Source organism: Palaemon carinicauda, chromosome 7, assembly GCF_036898095.1.
Source record: "Palaemon carinicauda isolate YSFRI2023 chromosome 7, ASM3689809v2, whole genome shotgun sequence".
Classification (NCBI taxonomy): domain Eukaryota; kingdom Metazoa; phylum Arthropoda; class Malacostraca; order Decapoda; family Palaemonidae; genus Palaemon; species Palaemon carinicauda.
Genome location: NC_090731.1, coordinates 54841435 through 54863934, shown reverse-complemented (window position 1 = coordinate 54863934; position 22500 = coordinate 54841435). Strand labels below are relative to the sequence as shown.

Below are 22500 nucleotides of genomic sequence, written 5' to 3'. Positions count from 1 at the left end.
CAGCTGTTCTAGGAGAAGGACACTCCAAAATCAAATCATTGTTCTCTAGTCTTGTGTAGTGCCATAGCCTCTGTACCAAGGTCTTCCACTGTCTTGGGTTAGAGTTCTCTTGCTTGAGGGTACAAAAAGGGCACACTATTCTATCTAATTTCTCTTCCTCTTGTTTTGTTGAAGTTTTTATAGTTTATATTGGAGATATTTATTCTAATGTTACTGTTCTTGAAATATTCTATGGTTCCTTTTTCTTTTCCTCACTAGGCTATTTTCCCTGTTGGAGCTCCTGGGCTTATAGCATGCGGCTTTTCCAATTAGGGTTGTAGCTTAGCAATTAATAATGATAAATATGTTGTGTAGAATTATAATCGTGTAGGGGCGCACTTGTTCGCTACATATGAGGAAAATACTTTACTTTCCATTATATACATGCATGTATACATTACATTCAAACTAACTTTTATATGCACACACATATATAAACATATATGTATACATATATACATATATATATATATATATATATATATATATATATATATATATATAAACATATATATGTATATATATATATATATATATATATATATATATATATATAATATACACACACATGTATATATATACTTGGGGCACGTGTACTTGTGTGTGCATAGTTATATAAATATTTTCCGTCATTTTGACGGGTTGTGTACACTAGTATGTATGCACACACACATACACACACACACACACACACACACATATATATATATATATATATATATATATATATATATATATATACATATATACATATATATATATATATATATATATATATATATATATATATATTTATATATATATATATATTCATAATTGTATGTACCTCCGTCCACATATGAGGGATTGTGCGTACATGTATTTATGCAGATGGTTATAGATGTCAGATACGTTAAAGAATTCTACCTCAAGTTTGATAGTCTCACCTGAAACACATCCCTATATCCCATCTGGGTTTTGGATGGAATGGTAGGTACCATAGCTGGGTGCTGATCTTCTCATCCCCCACTGATCTAGTCTTCCTATTAACTATATTTCTTTTTACTTTCACTAAAACCTTCAAGCAGTCCTTGCACATCCTCATTCACCGGTTGATAGCACGGTAAGAGCCCATGCTCTGCAGAGAATTAACAAAAATCATAACCAACTATCAAAACCTTATACTGGAATTGCTATCCGGGAAATATCATTCCACCATAATACTATTCTTACGTTTTATTATCTGGAATATTGGCTATAGATATTGCTTATTAAGCAAAAATCTGATTGCACGCTTCAAAAGAATTATATTCCTGTGATTATTTTCAAAATCAAAATCTGTCTCCCAAACATCATTGCATTTCATGTTCGTGTCCTGTTGGTTGATAAATGGGAGCTGAGTGGTAGTCATCGACTTAATAGATGTTGAGCAAGATATGGTAATTATCGTGTAAATGTTTCCTTCATATGAATATTTGTACCTTGCGAACATGAATCAAATAAAGAATCATCTCAAGTTTCAAGGAAATTGCAACGCTTCCTTAATATTCTATGAAGTTAATGTAATGAAATTTAATAAAATTTTGACAATAAAATGTACTAACCATAAAAGAAAAAATTTATAAAAAAAAAAAAAAAAGCTCTTTTAAACAGATAAATAAGTAAAAAGAGAATCATAAATCGCATCTAAATATAGAAATTTAGTCCCGACAAAACCTGAATGACCATGAAACTAATTAAACATAACTAGAAATAGGATTTCTCTTGCCATAGAAGGGAATCCAACGTGAAATAAAAACACCATCTTTCACTTCTAAACAGCAAAAGGCCAACCACACAAAAAGAAAAAAAAAAAAAAGGAAAAAAAAATCGTCCGGCCAACAATGATACATTGGAAGCTTCTCTGAGCCCTTTTGGTAAAGTTTGCTGCGGCAGAATTTTCTGTTGTCGTCCCCTGGAAAACTGCTGATCGAGAGCCCAGATCTGTTTGAGTGAAGGATTACGAACAAGAATTAACTGTGTTTTCCTTCCGTATTACAGTGGGATTTTTTTTGCGTAGATAGCATGCCCCGAAGAAAAATATCTCTGCAAAAATATGAAATATATATATATATATATATATATATATATATATATATATATATATATATATATATATATATATATATACATACATATATATAAACGGTTATTAAACGAAAATAGGAGCAGGAAGTGAGATTTCAAATACTTCATTGCTACGTCGTGTCATCTTTTATGGAACAACAAAATATCTTTGGAAAGAAACGAGAAAAACAATTACCCCTTAAGAGGTATTTCCTTTTCATGGATGATAAGAGAATTTGTGTAAAATAAACTACTCGGGTAGAAAAACAATCATGAAGAAACCGTAACATTAATTAATTACAGACTGATTAATTGAGTAGGTTTATGTTCCTAATAGTGTTTGAAAAAGTTTGCACCCCAGGGGATTCATTTAATTGTTTCCTAAATTATACTCTTTTTCTTTACCATGCATAAATCTTCGGCTTACTTGGCCATTTTTCCAATATATTCCTCATCCCATCCATCAAACAGTTTCTATGTTTTCATTTCGTCTTTCCAATTCTAAGGTATACATGATTTTCTGTAACCAATTCTCCTCTCAAAAAGTATAATCTAGGCTTCAAATTAAGCTAGATTTTTCATTATATGATACATCTCTTTCCTTATTACTCACTGTATCGCTTATCTTTGCACTACATTCACGATGCAAACAATTAATTATGACAAATTCCACCTTTTCCAGTCATTCACAGCCATCAACAACCTTTCCTTATGTTTATAAAGAAAAGCTGGCTCATGAATCTAATTCTTACAGTGGCTTCCACAGACACTTCAATTCTCATTCCCAATTTCTAGATATATGTTACTACTATCCTTCATTGATTATTTTTGGCTTTACCCTTTCTCTCGTCGTATATTAAGCTACACTTCTTCATGACGCATATTCAACATCTTTTTAACGTTGTTGGTGACCTTAATGTCTATTTTTATTTAACTATTTTTCATTTGTAGTTTTTTATCAATTCCATATTTCCTCTCCGCACCTGGCTGCTCCCTATTGAAGACCTTAGGCCTATAGCATATTTAATTTTCCAGCAATGGTTGCAGTTGACTTGTAATAATAAAATGACAATAATAACTTTAGAAATCAGCAGTTTTCATTTTTCTACAATCCCTGGTAATGCTCATTCGTCAAATTCCTCTTTTTTGTTTGTATTCTCCCTCATAACCTGATTATTTTTTCAAGAATCAGAGATGATCACCTTTTCTAGCCACCTCTTTTAACAAAATTCTGTAATAAAAATGTGTATAAAAAGAAATTTCGATCAATAAACACAAATAAGAGTCTGCTGGTTCCAGGCATGATCACGGTCTATCCCTGAAGTAACCTCTCTTTCAAGTAGCCTCTCAAAAAATGTGCAAAACTAGTGACGGCTAAATATTTAGATAGATATGCACACACACTCACACACAGATTAAACCCTTCCCTCCACTTCCCCTTTACTTTCGGGTTACCCCCTCTCCCAAGGCTATGAATTAATCCCCCTCCCCATAACATGAAGGACCGGGTCCGGGACCAGAATATATATATATATATATATATATATATATATATATATATATATATATATATATATATATACACATACGCACACACACACACACACACACATATATATATATATATATATATATATATATATATATATATATATATATATATATATATATATATATATATATATATATATACTTGCTCTTTATCGTATACGGGAAATTATTTGTATTGCCAGACTCTTGCTCTTTATTTTATAGTGGAGATGAAGGAATGTTTCTCGTAGTAGATGTATTGGTAAACTAAATCCTATAAAATATTCTCTTTTGGATTTGCAAGTATTTAATAGGACTAATTGTATTAAAAACAAATTCGTTAATGCTTGCATTTATTCGCTTGATGAAAAACATGAGATATTAATACCTGAAAATCCGTGATAAATATGCTACAATTTTTGACAAAACCAACATGCTGTTCCCTTTTCCTTATCATTATCATTATTTCTATTTCTATCACTGACAATAAAATCTAAAAGGTCAATGATAAAGCAATGTGTAGAAATATAAAGAAATACATTTTATAATAGAATTCCTGACGAATGTTAATTGTTACCTTCCAAACATGAATCATCAAAATTACAAACTGAGAATTATATATTTAAATCACTTGTAGTAATTGGACTGCTTACCCTTTCACAAAAAATCGCCAATGATATTCATGCTTACATCTATTTAATGAAAAAAAATTATTCACGGTAAGGTCCTTGTTCGTTAATTAGGAACCTATCGTTATTACTAGATTTGGATATAAACAATGTCACTATTGTTCACCAAAAGTCTACTGTCAGAGAGAGCCGTAAGGTTGTAACTGAGAGGCGAGGTGAATGCAACTGAACTTTATTAAACAATCACCGAGTATATATAAACAGACTTGCAAGCAAGAACATCACAAAGATTCAAACATGAGCCAGCATGCTTAGCCTACACAGGTTGGTTTATTAACAGTGCAGGGAAGAGCGAGTGATAAGATAAAAAAAAAAAAGAGAGCCGTTGCAGTGTACGAGCGTGTGTGAAACATATGGAATGGGGTGCCCTGCTCTAGAGAGGCGTACTGTAGGCAAGACATCTGGCAGGAGATATGTCGGTATTGGCGTACTACGGATCACGACGAAAGAGCACGTGTAAGGGGGCATCAGCAGTGTCTTGCAAGTCTCGTTGCTCAGGAAAACGTGCGTTGCTGAGTAGATCTGTCGGTATGTGTTGCTTCACTGGGAGCTTGTAAGTCTGGTAGCATGGAGTAAATTTTCTCACAACATAACGTAGGCGCTGGAGATTGTCGGAAGAGGTTGCAGACAGAAAAAAATCGGCAGGAGCAACCAGCGAGTCACCATACACCATTTCAGCTGTTGAGATATCCAGGGCGTTTTTAGGCGTAATCCTTAGTCCCAGAAGGACCCAGGAACACTGAGTAAACCAGTTGGAGTCCTTGCAGCGGAACATTAAAGTTGTTTCGAGGGTGCAATAAAAATTCTCAACCCTTCCGTTGGCAGCAAGGTTGTATGCAGGTGTCTTGATATTGGGTGATTCCCTGGAGATACGATAATGATGTCTGCAATTAAGAGGGGAAATTGGCACCCCTGTCATAAGTAATATGCTCAGGGATACCAAATCTTGCTATCCATCCTGAGAGTAAAGCAGATGTACATGAGGCGGACATTGCAGTTTCCATGGGAATGGCTTCAGGCTAACATGTGGAGCAGTTGATGACATTAAAAAGGTAACGATATCCTCATGATGTGGGTAGGGGACCTACTACGTCGATGTGAATGTAAGCAAAACTTTTGAAGTTTGGAATGTACAGGTGCAGACCCAATCATTAGCATCCTTAGTAATGTCGTGCCAAATACTTGGTACTCTGGATCTTTTTGTTAGGCTTCTGCCAAATTGTAATCCAATCCCAGGTGAATGACGGCCAATGTGTTTCTTGACAGGGCATCGGCAACAGGATTCATATTCCCAGGGACGAGTTGAAGGGTGCAATTATATTCAGCCACGGCAGAGAGATGTTGGCATTGTTGGGGGGACCTGGCTTCGGACTGCTGAGTGACGGCGTGTACCAGAGGCATGTGGTCCAGGGGAATAATAAGGGGTGTACCTTCCAAGAAGTGGCAAAAGTGACGACAGCAAAGTGCAAGGCCAACAATTTGCGGTTGAAGGTAGAGGAGCCTGATTCCACCTTGGACAATTTTCTACTGAAGAAGGCCAATGGGCGGGGAGAGCCGTTGACCACCTGCTCGAGTACTGTACCAATAGTGATGCTGCTGGTATTGGTGGAGATAAGGAGCGATGTATGTGGAACGGGAAAAGTAAGAGCAACAGCGGTTGATAGGCCAATCTTTGCGTTTGAGAAGGCCGCTTCTTGAAGGGGACCCACTTCAGGTCTTTTGGCTTGCCCTTGAGGTAGGTATAGAGGGAGGCAAGAGTAGTAGTGATGGCTAGCAGGAAATGGTGATAATACTGTCAAGACCAAGAATTCTTGCAGAGCTTTAACGGTCGAGGGTATGGGGAAGCTCTGAACAGCAGCTACCTTCTCAAAGAGGGGGTGAACTCCTTCACGAATGATGCTGTGCCCTAAGAACAATACTTTATTGGCGCCAAAGGTACACTTGTTATACCAGACTACAAGGCCATTCTGTTGTAGGCGGTTGAGCACGATGCACAGGTGATGGAGGTGTTCCTCTTTGGAGGAAGAGAGCACCATTATGTCGTCCATGTAACATACAAAGAAGGGGAGGTCCCATAAGATGCTATCCATGAGGCATTGAAATGTGGCCCCAGCATTACAAAACCCAAAACAGGAGTAATTGAAGGTGGGTGTACTGTGATGGCAGTCTTGAGGATATTTTCTGTCTTTGTGGGCACCTGATAATACCCATTCAGGAGGTCGAGCATGGAGAAAATCTTCCCTTTGTGCAAGTAGGAGATCATATCAGCGATGTTTGGGAGCGGGTAGTGATCTGGTTCTGTCTGCATGTTCAGGCGCCTGTTATCCCGACATGGACGCAGAAAGCCATCTTTCTTCAGGAAGATGTGTAAAGGTGAGGACCATAGACTTGAGGCCTTCTGGCAAAGGCCTATTTCTTCCATTTCAGCAAACGTTTGTTTAATGGCTGCCAAACTGTGGGCATTTGACGAAGTTTTGGATGGAAAACTTCTGGGTAAGATGTGAGGAGGTGGGCGTAGGCATCCATGGGTGTGCTAATGTAGAGAGAGAGGTCGGAGGGGACGAGTTGAAGAGGTTTTGAGGAGTATGATTCCACGATGGCTAAGCATCGGGAGTGGCATCAACCAGATGGAAATGTGAGAGGAAATCCGCACCAAGGACTGGAAATGTGACATTTGCAACAGGAAATGTCCAGTTATATTTAGTGCTTCCAAGCAATAATGAGGGTTTCATAAGTGTGGGTTGGTATCACAGATCTGTTGGAAGATACTAAGCGGACGTCCGCAGACTTAGACAGACTACGTCGTATCCTGGAGAGTGGCCTTGACAGAGGAGAATGGCAAGCACCAGTGTCTACCATTGCCACAAGGGATGGCCTACTTACATGTTTGGTTGCTGACAACCGTTCGCACATTTTATTGCAGCAGCCCCGAATTTGCAGTAGTTGTAGCATAACTGCGACTAATGGGCGTCAGTAAGTGGCTGGAGAGGTATTTGGTTGAGGCATAAGTGAGAGTGGTATATAAGGGTGGTGGGCAGCTTTGTCGCCGCTTCAGTACATCACGGGGTGGGCATCTGTGTCCTTCCACATTCACGTCAGCTTCGGTCAATGTTGAATAGTTGTCCACTTCTTCAGGAGTGGAGGCATTGATGGAGGTATTGAAGGTAGTGGAGTAGCTGTCCATAAGGGCGTCAACTTTGGTCATCAGGTTCTTCATGGGCAAAATATCAACATCAGGGTGGCAGTACATACTGGTTTGAGTAGGAGCCATACCCAGAGGGCACTAAGTAGATTCCCTTCACAAGGAGAGCAATCTGCGGCAAGTTGCAGGCGAGCAATGTTGGTCATTTCCCTGAGGGCTAGTGAAGCCTTTTGGTCCCCCAAATTTGTTGAGAGAGCTGAAAAAGCTTGGCTATAAGGGCAGCTGGCGATGGTGGGTACTGCTCCAGGAAATATGTTTTGAGGGCATCATATGCTATTGGGATTTTCCCTTGTTTGTAAAGCCAATCGGAGATTTCTGGGAATGTGTCCTCTTGGATCGCCGCAAGGACATACTTTGCTTTACTGCTTAAGACAGTCATGCCCTTGATGTGGAACTGGATTTTGGCACACTGGAACCAGGTGAATACTTTGCTGCCAAAGGGCGGCAGTTTCATTGAGGTGGGGTGTGTGGAAGAGTCAGGTTTGGTGGGCGGCATCATCAAACAGTAGAGCACTGCACTAAGGGGAATGACAGGAGGAAGCGAATCCTTCGGTGGTTCCCAATTGTGCAAGATAGCCGTTAGGTTGTAACTGAGAAGCGAGGTGAATTCAACTTAACTTTATTAAATAATCATCAAGTTTATATGCATAGACTTGCGAGCAAAATCGTTACAAAAACTCAAACAAAATCAAACATGAGTTAGCATGCTTTCACAGTTTGATCGATTAAAAATGCAGGGAAGATCGAGTAATAAGATAAAAAAAAGGAAAACTGTTATAGTGTACGAGCGTGTATAAAACACGTGCGGTACACTACATTCATCATGTTGCTCTATTTCCTTCCAGTGATCACATGATACTTGTAAGTGGATTGAACCAGTTATCTTTTCTGGAAAAAATGGGGCACTGAAGCCCTCCCACTATTGGTAGTTTATAGAAACTGTTGACGGATTTAGTTAGTCAAACAAGAACCTGTTATACTTTCCACTGCAAAACAATCAGAATGTCTGTACACAAAAATTCATGTACTTACAATGAACGACTAGTGTTTAGAAAAAAAGTGTAACGGAGAAATATTTAAAAACAGAAAGAAAATGTTCCGAAGTAATTCACAACGTTGTTTTTTTTTATAGTATATAGCTAAGCTTACCAACAAAAATATAAACACCTGTCTGATCATTATCAAGTCATTTGTAAAATTCTCAATCTCTATAGGAGCGAGAGAATGTTATTTACTCTTAATTTTAATTTCACTTGCCAAAAAGGCCACATCAATTAACATTCTCCCTTCAATCGCTTTTTTTTTTTCAAGGTTTGTATTCCCAGTTTGAAGCTATGTAGGCCATTAGATATACAACACATATCGGCAATGTATAGAATCCCTTTATTGTCCAAATATTACAACAACAACAGAAATACTAGATATCTTATATAAATTCATTTGATGACGCAATGAATAAAAGCGTAAACTTTCCTGTGTGAGCATAATGTACTTCACAGAGACACCAGGCTGGACATACTAGGCTATAGTTAGAGCCATTCCTAGATATTTTAACTTTTTCACCACTTCTATATTCATGTTGTCTAAGTTTACATAACCTTGTAGTTGTGATTCCCTTGCTATTTTCATGAGGTTAGTTTTCCATTCATTAATAGTTTGTCCCACTTTGTCTGCAACTTTCCTAGATCTTCTGCGACTATGTCAATGTCGTTTGCGTATTCTATACAATTAATTGAAAGTTACTCCTCCATGGGTCTCAGCAATAGTTCTCGCTTTTTTTTCTATCACTACTGTATATTAGAAAGTATTGGAGATAAAATGTATCCTTGTTTTAGACCATATCATATTGTGATACAGTAAAGGGATTTTCATTCCCAAAACGTCTCATATTATATGTTAGTGGTTTGGTCAAAATTCAAAAGGGTTGCTGTTTTCCTATATTTCAATAAACGTTATAATTGATTCATCGTTAACCATTATGTTCATATAATTAATTGGAAGCACCCCATCATCCCTGTTTGGAAACAGAAGAATATTTGAAAACCTACCATCTCCTACCCCTCTACCCCCCGAAAAAAAAATGTTATAGCTATCGTGTTTGTGCAGACCTTGCAGTCATTTCTATTTTCTATTTGTACCAAAATGTGATATTTTCTGCAATTTTGCAGCAGAGGTCCAGATGACCCTTGCAAAAACATTCTTAGCGTGTATTTTCAGGACTAAAACCATAAACCATTTCAAGCCAGAAAATTTTCCTTTTCCATACTCTGTTAGAAAAACAAAAACCGTAATTTCAATCGGAAATTCTCCGTAAAATATAATGTTCTCGACTGTACTTCAGTAAAATACAGGCGACCGTAATTTTACCTTATTTCGTTATTATCTTTTAAGGGTTGGCTACAGTAATATCACTCTTTTACGTCAATATAACCGTTTTCAAAACGGTAAAAATCCTGGAATAAATATTGCCAGACATTTACTGTTTTTTAATGAAAATTTTCAACAGTGTAGCCTTTGTATTTTGACAGCATTTTGAGTGTTGAAATTCTCTTCTAACCCAACCAAATTGCGTTATGATTTCGCGATTACTACAATAGATTTATTTTACCCAGTTTGGAAGAGAAAATACCCTTATATGATTCATGTATGAGCAAGATTTGGACTGACTGTAATATTAACTTATTTTGTAATCCACCCAAAAATGATATTGTATTTCAAATATTATCAGGATACATAGTGAAACACGCCTCACTTTATATAATTTTAAGTAAAGAGCGAGAAGAAAGTAACTTTTGAATTTGAACAAAACTTCCCAAAGCTTATAGTCCTGGACAATGTGTGAATTTTTTAATTTCCTCAGTTGGAATCATAAAACAGTAAGCTATATCACAACATTACAGAAAAATTGATAAAGTTTGATATGTAAGTAAGATAAAGAATTTTGGAGCAGGAAAATACAATTCACAATAAACCGAGATGCTTCATAATTATGAAATTCATAAATATTGGCCGGTAATTTCACTTTTGCAACATAGTCTTTAGTGATTTTGTAAACATTGTATTAAAAACACGTAGATCACGGCACACGTGCTCAAATGGTTTTGGAGTCGGTATCCTTCTTATTCTTCTTTTTATATCTTGAAGGAGTTTTGGTAAGGAGGATCCCATCTTGTACATCTCCCAGGCCTTAAAAACAGCCTTAAATAAACAAAGGAAGCAATTATTATTATTGTTATTATTATTATTATTATTATTATTATCATTATTATTAATAATAATAATATTATTATTATTATTATTATTATTATTATTACTTGTTAAGCTACAACCCTAGCTGGAAAAGCAGGATGCTATAAGCCCAGGGGCTCCAACAGGGAAAATAGCTCAGTGAGGAAGGGAAACAAGGAAACGTTGAATATTTTAAGAACGATAACATTAAAACAAATTTTTCCTAAATAAAGTATAAAGGCTTTAACAAAACAAGAGGAAGATAAATAAGATAGAATAGTGTGCCCGAGTGCACCCTCAAGCAAGAGAACTCTAATTCAAGACAGTGGAAAACCATGGGGCTGGGGCTATGACACTACCCAAGACAAGAGAATAATGGTTTCATTTTGAAGCTGCTTACCATAGCTAAAGAGTCTCTTCTACCCTTACCAAGAGGAAAGTAGCCACTGAATAATTACAGTTCAATAGTTAACCCCTTAAGAGAAGAAAATTTATTTGGAAATTGTGGTCAGGTGTATGAGGACAGAGGAGGATATATAAAGAATAGGCCAGACTATTCAGTGTATATGTAGGCAAAGGGAAAATGAACCGTAACCAGAGAGAAGGCTCCAATGTAGTACTGTGTGGCCAGTCAAAGGACCCCATAACTCTCTAGCGGTAGTATCTCAAGACGGCAAAATCAAATTTTGAATAAAAGTCATTATTTTGTTTTGAACAAAATTAAATGCTTATGCAGTTACATCAGAATACCTCGGTTATCATATTCGCCTAGCCTCTCACACATACATTACGGTGCACATCGTTAATGGTAACAACCTAAATATCACTTCCGAGTTAACAATTCTATCCTGTTCGTAATACTACGTAAGCAGTTAATTCTAATAGCCAGGCCTTCTCCATCATGAGGCTCAATACTACACAGTATTCTAGAAGTTTTATTCCAGCTGTGACCAAGTTGTGGAATGATCTTCCTAATCGGGTAGTTGAATCAGTAGAACTTCAAAAGTTCAAAGTTGGAGCAAATGTTTTTATGTTGACCAGGCTGACATGAGTCTTTTTATAGTTTATATATGACACATCTGTTTTTGACGTTGTTAATAGTTTATATGGGACATATCTGTTTTGACGCTGTTACTGTTTTTAGAATATATTGTTAATTTATTCACATCATTTATTTATTTCCTTTCCTCACTGGGCTATTTTTCCCTGTTGGAGCCCTTGGGCTTATAGCATCTTGCTTTTCCAACTAGGGTTGTAGCTTGGCTAGTAATAATAATAATAATAATAATAACTTGAATATTTGGGTCTTTCAATTAACACACTCACGCATAAGTTTTAGTTTAGTTTACATCCAAAGGGGAAATTGTAGGTGATAAGTGCATTTACCATGCCCAAGGTTTGAATTAATGCCTTTATAGTGTAGTGGACTGAAGGACGGTGTCTTTACAACTCAGCCATCTGAAAGGCCAGTCGATTAAAGAAACTACCATCCATATATTAACAAAAAAAAGGTAAGAGCTCTACTGCTAACCATAGTGAATGCCCTTATTATATGTAATACCCTTTGATGAAAGCTTCTCCCAACTAAAATTGACTATACAAGTGGATTACTTGGGACTTAAGATCAAAATACTCATCCCAATTGCCAATTATGAAGAAATTATGTGAGAAATTTCCAAGTAAAAGGAAATTGTAGATACATGTGGCATGTATGGACTTAAATCGGGGTAATGTCAGAATCGATGATGAGAGGCTAAAATACATGGTAAAGATAAGCAAAAGAAATGTTTTCATGACCGGTAACTGACTGGTTTGGGGTAAAAGTTGGTCTGCGAAAGGAGCGTTATGTCTCCATAGTTGCTCAGAGAAGGGATAGCGGTCCTACAGCAGATGCAAAGTAGTAGGATATAAATATGAGTTGTAAATGGATTGGGAAACAGTTCAATAACCTTTTGCACACAACCTGGTACCTTTTTTACTTCTTCTTTCTACCTTATTAGTCCTACTGCATAGCAGGGTCAGCCTCTCTGGTCCACTTTCTCCATCAGTATTTTTATCCCTTGCATCTAATTCCCCCAGTCCTACCCCACCCATGTCCCTCTCCATCACACCCATCCAATTTTTGGCATGGTAACTCTTTTGGAGGTTACCTATTATTTTCAGTTGTAGTTCATCTAAAATTATAAGATGCCAGTTATTTTCCAAAATTAATTATTTCCCAAAACGGCAGCTGGTTTCCAAGATAATGGTTATTTTTCCAAAATTGCCTATCAACTGCTTTTAAAATTTACTTTTCCTCACAGGAATTGATATATTTTATTAAATCTGCCGATCAAAGTCGTGTTTTATACATTTTCCACATACTGAAACTGGTTTTGTGGGCACCAATGCGCTAAAATTCACATCTTTCTGAATAGAATGATGCTCGAAAGCCACCAAGGTGCAATGGTGACATCACTGCTGTGTAACCCAGCAAGAGGATCAATCGCAGCGAAGGAAAGTGACTTAAGTGCACTGGATAAAGAATTGGACTATTTATGACAAAATGCAATTAAACACTTCAAGAACCGTGAAACCTCCTTTGCTACCCATGTGAGCATGTCTGTATTTTAAAGACAAGAAGGATAAAGCCAATTTATATATTACACAAAAAGGCGTTCATTGTTTCATATGATAAAATCCTAGAAATATTAACCTAATTAAGAGAGGCAGTTGTAACTCAGTATATATGAGATGTAGTGGTATGCCCATCACCTTTGATGAAGCAATTGTTCACAACTTCTGTAGTGAGCAACATCAACCAAAATCCCACAGGTAAAAATACCAATTATTCTTCTATGGAACTCGTTTGTTTATTTTACAAAATACTCGAACAAACAATTTTGGTAAAGGAGGAGCAGGGGCCCCTTACAGTGAATGTAGACACATAAATGGAAAATCATTCTAATTCTCCTAAATAGACAACCAGCTACTGACAGTGCCTGCGGCTATCCAGTTATATTTGAAAGAGGAATATACTTTGCTAGAAAAATTATTTACACATAAATGTTTGGCTTAATCAACCTTCACCAAGTCAGCATCCCAAAAGGCAACAAAGAGAAGAGAACAACCGTTTGGCATTAGCATTATGTCACTGCATCCCTTTCTTTGAGATCAGGCACACACTGTGACTACCATAAAGCCTGTAATTGGTAAAATCCATGATATAGTAGCATTCCTGGACCCAGGGTAAATTCATATCATTATTGCTAACCAAGAGCTTTGTACCCTAGCAAAGAAAATTCAATGGCAATTGCTTGACTATGGAGAAAACAAATTGTTGATCTAGTTTGGGGAACTTGTTGTACTAAAATCACCGAGAAAACTTCTACAGATGTTGTCAGGATAAGACAAACACATCATATTACTTCAGTTAGCCCAGACACATTGATGAAGGAGGCATTTCAAGACTGCTGCTTTCCGGACCAAGGTAGGTCAACGCTTGATTTTGATGATAGGTGTGAATAATATAATTTCAATTCTTTAAACTCGTACTGGACATGGAGCTTACTTTATTCATGTTAATTTGTTTCTATTAGGAATTTTTTTCATCTCTATTTCAAAGCATTCTCAGTGCTAAAACTATATTATTTTTACAACTAACATTACCTATGCTTCTTGACTTCTAATTTACCTTCATGACATGGCCTTCTTATTAAACATCATCCAGAGATATCTAGGAAATAATCACAAAGGCAACTTTGTCCACACATATTAAAAACTTTTCAGCTCTGGTCATTGATCAAGACCGTGAACAAAACTATTAGAGTCCTGAAAGTTGATATGGGCACGATAAGACTAACTAAAAATCTAGCAACACTTCATAGATAGATGGTAGCTGGATCTGAGGTGGACAACGTGGCTAATGAATATGAAATATTACTGTCGAACAACACAACCTATACCAACAGAAATCAAGATCAAGCGCAGATTACTCAGATATCATTTTTGAGAAAGTTGGGGCACAGTCTAAATTTCTGAAAGAAATGGATGACCCTTTTATATAGAAGAGAGAAGTAGTTTACTGGTGTTAGACTTAAACAAACATTGCAGATCAGGCTTTTGTTGAATCTCTCATTATATGTTACTAGGTAAGGAAAGCGCAATTCAAGTCATCCATAGCTTGATTTCAGAAGGAGGAAAACCCGTTCTTTTACTATTTTATAATTAGCTGAAGACCTCTTTCTTTAACTTATGCAGGCGATTAACAATAACAATATGAAGACTCTGAAAGATTACTGCACCCTGCTCTGCAACAGTTTGTTTGAGTGGCAATAATGAAGGTTTGGTATAAGTTTGATTCGTTACCATGATTTCAGTTAATCCTTTAAATATTTCATTTTTTTTTTTATTTAATAGCATAGGGCCAATAATGTCATTAACTATAACATGTCTCAGCATGTACAGTGCTTTCCCTCCTGTTAATCTAATTGTTATGATTAAACAACAAAATAAACTCTTCCCGCTATCTCTTAAGATGGAGTTTTCCATGGACTTCCATATGTATGAAAAATCCTTCAAGTATACGTGAAGAGATGCAGTTTGTCACCTATATAAATTACATCGGCAAACTACAATGATTTTGTGTACAGAAAATAAGTTTGCTATTCAAGTATCCATCTCATAATGAACACAATCCTGGATTTTTAGAGTCATTTGATAAGTAATCCCTGAGAGAAGAACATGCTTAAGTTTGCATGATTTCCTTTAATGTCCGCTTTGCTATAAGCAAGTTGAATGCAACTCTACAGCAGTCAGCAAACATGAAATTTAGCAAGAAATAAAATCTATTTAAAAGCTTTCTAACCCTCTATTCACCAAAATCTTATCACTGACAATTGGAAACAAATCTGTTGAATGGAGAAATTCACTCTTAGTATTTCTGGTGAGAGAATAGAAGCTTATGATTCAGGAGTGAATGTAACAGGTAATGCTAGGAGGACCGAAGCAGTAATTCTGTGAAAATGTGGTAGAAGAATATCATCAAGGTCTCTGCAAAAGTTTTGTATAAGAAGGTGTCTATCAAGTAAATCTTTTATCACAGTGTAGTACATGTGGGATAAGATGGGATAAGACCTGTTAAATAGGTAAAAAAGGTTAGATATATCAATACCTTTTTAGTTGAGTTTGATTATGGGAAGAAAATTAAGGACGAAAAGTTTGTGAAAAGCCGTTAAATTCTTGGAACATTTACAAACTACTAAAATGATGTAGATTATTCTTACTCGAAATTTCTCATTCCTCTTGTGGATAAAAGATGCGTTTGTCCCATGAAGCAGATAAACTCCAGTTTTCTCAGCTTGCACACAGCCATTAGTTCCGTTGTGACAACACCCAGTGTTGTAATTCCATGCGCAGTCTAGTTCGTAAAATATTTCAGGATTCTGAGGAAAGAAATATTATGAATGAAAAGACCTCACGTATTTACATTAAAGGTAAAATGACAAGGTCAGCCGAAAACGGTAATATTCCACGAGAACATTTGTTCTTGGTTTTCTCATCTCAAGCTATGCAGACCTAATTTTAAAAAGAGCAAGATCAAAATTTTGTGCTCTATGAAATATATTGAAAATTATCTAAACAAACCATAAGAATACATTATCTGCCCTTCAAGTACAATAAAAACAACAAACAGAGCTTTCTTTCGAAATATAAAAAAAGAGATTCCCAATGCTATTCCCTATGCAGTTACGATGCAGATTCAAATGGCTTAGTTATAATGAATTTAAAAACAGTATGGTTGATTTCCTGATAGATACCTGACCCAGCGCAATATTGATTATATCATTGGTCACTATCTTGGAGAGATCTTTTCGATAAATGTCGAAGGCCTTCAGAGTCACCCCGGACCAGCCGTCCGGGAGTGCTCTAAGTCTTGTCATGTTCATTATCATTACCCCGGTATTCACTCCTCTCGGCTTTGGGAAAGGAATCTGGTGAAAGAGACGGGAATTATCAGAACTTGTGTTATTATTATAAAGATTTTAAAGGTTACTCTTGAATGGCAGAGGCAACGGACAGTGACAAGGCCCTAGCTAGTATGACAATACCCTATAGACTGAACATATATACATGTGGTCAGCGCCCAAGCCCATCTCCACCCAAGCTATAACCAGGGAGGGCTAGGCAACGGCTGCTGGTGACTCAGCAGGTAGACCTGCAGGTTCCCCAAACACAACCCCCTCCTTAGCTCACAAGGATGGTGAGGTTGTAGACACTACCAGAAACATTCGAGCTTGAGCGGGGCTCGAACCCCAGTCAAGAAGGTCGCCAAACGGGGACGTTTTACAATAGGCCATCACAACCTGTATAGCATAGACTCTACTCATGACTCTGAGAGATAAGACAATTGTTTTTTCTCCATTTGTTCATCCACTCTGATAAAAAATTTAGTTTTATATTTCTATGCTGTATCTAAATTTAGTTTATTTTTTGTTTCACATACTTAATGCAAAGAAATTGTTATAAAGATCTACAATGCCAATAAGATGAATTAGTCGAAGCAAATAGATCAAAATTTATTATGACCATGTCAAAAAGAAATGAGATACATTAAAGTATTAGTTAATTCATAGAAAAATGTAATCAGAAGAGAATCACACTTTTCACAATGACTTGCAATTTTACATAAAACACCGTCAAGAAAAGAGAATAGAATTCTTAGCATAATATTTGAATGCTTTTGATCTATTTTCTTTAAAGTTATAGTTACAAATGCCATACGTTATTTCCAGTATTCATTCCCCTTCACAGCAATTTTAGAAACTAGAAAAGTGTCACTCACACTTCGACCTTCATAGTCATTAAAAGTTGGAGACAGTCCTGCCGCTTGCAACTCGTTAAATTTGTAAATTTCCCTCAAGAGCTCCTCCGGAGGCTTCAGAAATATTGTGTCTGTGTCGACGAGGACGGCTGCATCTAGGTCCTTCAAGGTCTCCGGCAGGAAAAGTCTGGCGGAAGAGCAGGGTCTTAGGTATCCTTTCATTTCTTCTCTGCCAGAAGGATACCAAACATTACCGGGTTTAAATCGAAGTCGAGAACTGTATTTGCTCGGCCATGCTCTTGGGATGGACTTAATCTGATCATAAACCTCGTCCGAATTAGTTACGACGATAAATCTGGTATACGGAAGAAAAAAAGTAGGTTTACACATCACTTTAAAAAGAAAAGAAAAATACTGTATGAGCCCAATACAAGAAGATATCCTATTTGGAAACTTCATAGAAATAAAAGGCCTCTTCATTCAAAGCTTACAAAAAAAAATAAAAAATATATGTCAGTAAAAGAATTCGATCAATCAATATCCATGTATGAGATAGAAATACTGTTAGTACAAGATAACCTAATACATTTTTCATTACTTATCGTACATATACCAAGGCACTTCCCCCAATTTTGGGGGGTAGCCGACATAAAACAAATGAAACAAAAAGGGGACCTCTCGTCTCTACGTTCCTCCCAGCCTGACAAGGGACTCAACCGAGTTCGGCTAGTACTGCTAGGGTGCCACAGCCCACCCTCCCCCGTTATCCACCACAGATGAAGCTTCATAACGCTGAATCCCCTACTGCTGCTACCTCCGCGGTCATCCAAGGCACCGGAGGAAGCAGCAGGGCCTGCCGGTACTGAGTCACAACCGCTCGCCATTCATTCCTATTTCTAGCACGCTCTCTTGCCTCTCTCACATCTATCCTCCTATCACCCAGAGCTTCCTTCACTCCATCCATCCACCAAAACCTTGGCCTTCCTCTTGTACTTCTCGCATCAACTCTTGCATTCATCACCTTCTTTAGCAGATAGCCATTTTCCATTCTCTCAACATGGCCAAACCACCTTAACTCATTCATATCCACTCTGGCTGCTAACTCATTTCTTACACCCGTTCTCACCCTCACTACTTCGTTCCTAACCCTATCTACTCGAGATACACCAGCCATACTCCTTAGACACTTCATCCCAAACACATTCCATTTCTGTCTCTCCGTCACTTTCATTCCCCACAACTCTGATCCATACATCACAGTTGATACAATCACTTTCTCATACAGAACTCTCTTTACATTCATGCCCAACCCTCTATTTTTTACTACTCCTTTAACTGCCCCCAACACTTTGCATCCTTCATTCATTTATTACTTATACAGCTGTAAAAAAAACAAGTCCCATTACCTTAAGGTTCGTTTTGTGAAAGTTGCAGCCGACTTCAGAAGCACGGTAACCTGTTTCTTCTGGCGTGAGAAGGCCGAAGTCAGGGACTTGTCTGTATCTAGAAATCAATTCAGCAAGAAGTAGAGGCATGGAAGGAAGAATCAGGAGAATAAATGCTCACGGTAACTTTTGTGAATAAGAGGGTCACTGCAAACGGAAGGAACATAAGACCAGCACACACACGCATAAACACACACATATATATCTATCTATCTATCTATCTATCTATATATATATATATATATATATATATATATATATATATGTATGTATGTATGTATGTATGCATGCATGTATTATATATACATACATATATGTACACAATATATATATATATATATATACATATATATATATATACATGTATATATATATATATATATATATATATATATATATATATATGTATATATAATATATACATACATACATATATGTAGGTGTGTATATATATATATATATATATATATATATATATATATATATATATATACATATATATATATATATGTATGTATGTATGTATGTATGTATATATAAATATATATATATATATACATATATATATATATATATATATATATATATATATATTTATTGTCTTAGTGGCTCAACGGGTTTTCTATTGGATTCCTCGTGTTTTCATAGTTTCTTCAGATCCTCCTGAATTAGCTTTTGGTGATAGAAAAAATGATTATTCATTTTCATTTATTCTATCACTACAACACTACTTCGAAATCCTTTGTTTTTATCAAGTATATACATGGAAAAGATGGACAGAATTCCCTTGGACTCCAAGTTCCCGCACCTGATGGACCCAAGTGAAGAATTCAAGAAAAGGACGTCCAAGCTTGTAGCCAGGGCCAACAATCAGCTGGATACCTTGAATTTTCCCAAAATCTTAGTTGACCATGAACCTGAATACTACTATAGTACTGTGAAAACTCAGAGGGTAGGTGGCCTACTGGAAACGTCTTTGCCTGGTGTTTTGCTGGATGGGAGATGGAGCCCCACTTAAGCTCCATTTTTTCTCTTTTTTTTCTTTTTTTTTTTTTTTGTAGTGCCTGCAACTTTACCATCCTTGTGAGCTTAGAATGTGGGTTTTGAGGGAGCCTATAGGTCTACCTGCTGAGTCATCAGCCATCATTGCCTGGCCCTCCCTGGTCCTAGCTTCGGTGGAGATGGGCTTGGGCTCTGATCATATGGACATATGGTATGTCTCTAAGGCATTGTTCTGCTAGGGTATTATCACTGTCCCTTGCCTCTGCCACTTACGATTGACCTTTAAATAAAACCTATCATCTCCCGTATCAATTCAACTACTACCAAGATAGCGAAAGTCTTAAATGAGAGCTTCGTCCCCTAAATACCTAGTACCCACTCACTGAAATGAGCAGTGGTATTTCTAGACTTATCATAAGAAAAGGGACCTGAAGAAGGCATTGCCTCTCTCGATCTAGACCCTTTTCACAAACATTCCCGTCGAGGAAGCCATAAACATGATATTAGATAAATTAATACAGACCCAATTAAGAACCCCTGTCTATATCTAAGGATCTCCATAGAGAGATGTTGAAGTCCAGTACTATGGAAGCTTAGTTCGTCTCACCGTCGACAACTATTTCGACAAATAGATGGTATAGCCATGGGATCTCCTCTTGGGACTCTGTTTGCCAACATGTATATAACAACTATCGAATAAAAGACTTTCAGAGAAGACAAAAAGCCAAAAATCTTCCGACGCTATATCGGTTGCATATTCATCACGAAATAAAAAATAAAATAAAATAAGAAAGAAACAAGAATTAGTTGACATACTCAGGAGAAATTCCGCACTCAACTTTATAACGGAATACAGTCAACAGAAGACCCTGTCTTTCCTCAACGTCCTAGACTAACAGTAATATGACCAGTTCAAGACAACGAATAGATGAAATCGTCTTAGAAAGGCTTACACGTGGAACTAAATCAAATTTGACAATTGCTAACCCATAACGGTTATCCAAACTCCACGATAGAAGAAGCTATAATAAAAAAAAGAGATTTTACGAAACTCAACAGCTGTTACTGAGGAATCTAGTGAAAAGAACTTAATCATCTACCAACATTTAATCTTTAATCAGCTTATAAAGAGAAATCATCAATCAAGGTATTACCCTGAAACCCCTTTTCTAGAGCACAACTTAGAATACATAGCAAGCCCAACCTAATGGCTGACATGGTAATGGGGATCATTATCGCCCTGGAGGACCAAAAGAAGTGTGTACTGTAAAGCGTAGTCTACAATTTTTTATGCCCGGAGGAGACGTGTAAATCTCAAAGAAAAGACTACATCTGACACACTACCACGACACTAAAGACGTATGCTGGCCCACAGAAATCAATGGCAACATTACACTAACATTACATCGATATCCACGTCCAGATTTCCGCCCTGAAAAAAAAAAATAATTTACAGAACCTAGATCATTCACAAGGAGAGCAACTCTGGTAGTCTTATAATAACTGTAAGCATCATCCTCCAGGGGAACTTCATTGAACATTCCAAAGGAATCTAATTACACTATACCCTAAAGTAGAAATGTGGCTCGAAATAAAGTGGGAAGTAAAGTAATTGAGCTGGATGACCATCGCCTTCCGAAATCATGCCCTCTTCCTCATGAAGGTCGCCTCCCAGACATGGCCTAGGAGCAACGGCGCTGCTGCTACCAGGTAACCCCAGTCCAGTATTAAAATATATTCAAATATATTTCCTCACAATCATAGGATCTCTGGATTTTTTAGATACTTTTAATTTTCCTTTTACTTTGTTCCTTTTACATAACATTTAAAACATCACATTTACACAATTAACAAGAATTTTATGTGGACCGTTATATATACATACATATATACAGTATATATATATATATATATATATATGTATATATATATATATATATATATATAATGTATCTATATGTATATGTATTTTTATATATATATATATATATATATATATATATATATATATATACATATATATATATATATATATATATATATATATATATATAAATACATATGCATATAGATACATATATATATATATATATATATATATATATATATATATATATACATATATATATATATGTGTGTGTGTGTGTAAATATATATACTGTGTATACAGATACATATAAATACACGCACACATATATATATATATATATATATATATATATATATATATATATATATATATATATATATGTTTATATATGTACATATATATATATATATATATATATATATATATATATATATATATATATATGTATATATATATATGATAAATTTTGCACATTTAGACGTGTTTTTCTTATTCAAATAAGCCATATATATTTTTGATACATTAATGTCTGGATTCTCTTAACAACCTCGGGATCAGAGCCCCAGGCGAAATCACACAAAGACAAGAGCTTGTGTCCGTCCGGGAAT

The 22500-nt window shown here is 36.3% G+C and overlaps 1 protein-coding gene across 1 annotated transcript in view; it reads right to left on the bottom strand.

Annotated features, from left to right (window-relative positions):
- Positions 1–7702: 7702 nt before the first annotated feature.
- LOC137644294 (glucoside xylosyltransferase 1-like) overlaps positions 7703–22500 on the bottom strand; it is a 58845-nt gene continuing 44047 nt past the window's right edge. The window contains exons 3-8 of the mRNA XM_068377285.1: positions 18982–19078; positions 17597–17930; positions 16572–16745; positions 16038–16196; positions 10568–10743; positions 7703–8135 (exon numbers count right to left, since the gene is read on the bottom strand). Of these exons, the coding sequence (XP_068233386.1) occupies positions 7703–8135; positions 10568–10743; positions 16038–16196; positions 16572–16745; positions 17597–17930; positions 18982–19078 (1373 nt within the window). The remainder of the gene's footprint in view (positions 8136–10567; positions 10744–16037; positions 16197–16571; positions 16746–17596; positions 17931–18981; positions 19079–22500) is intronic.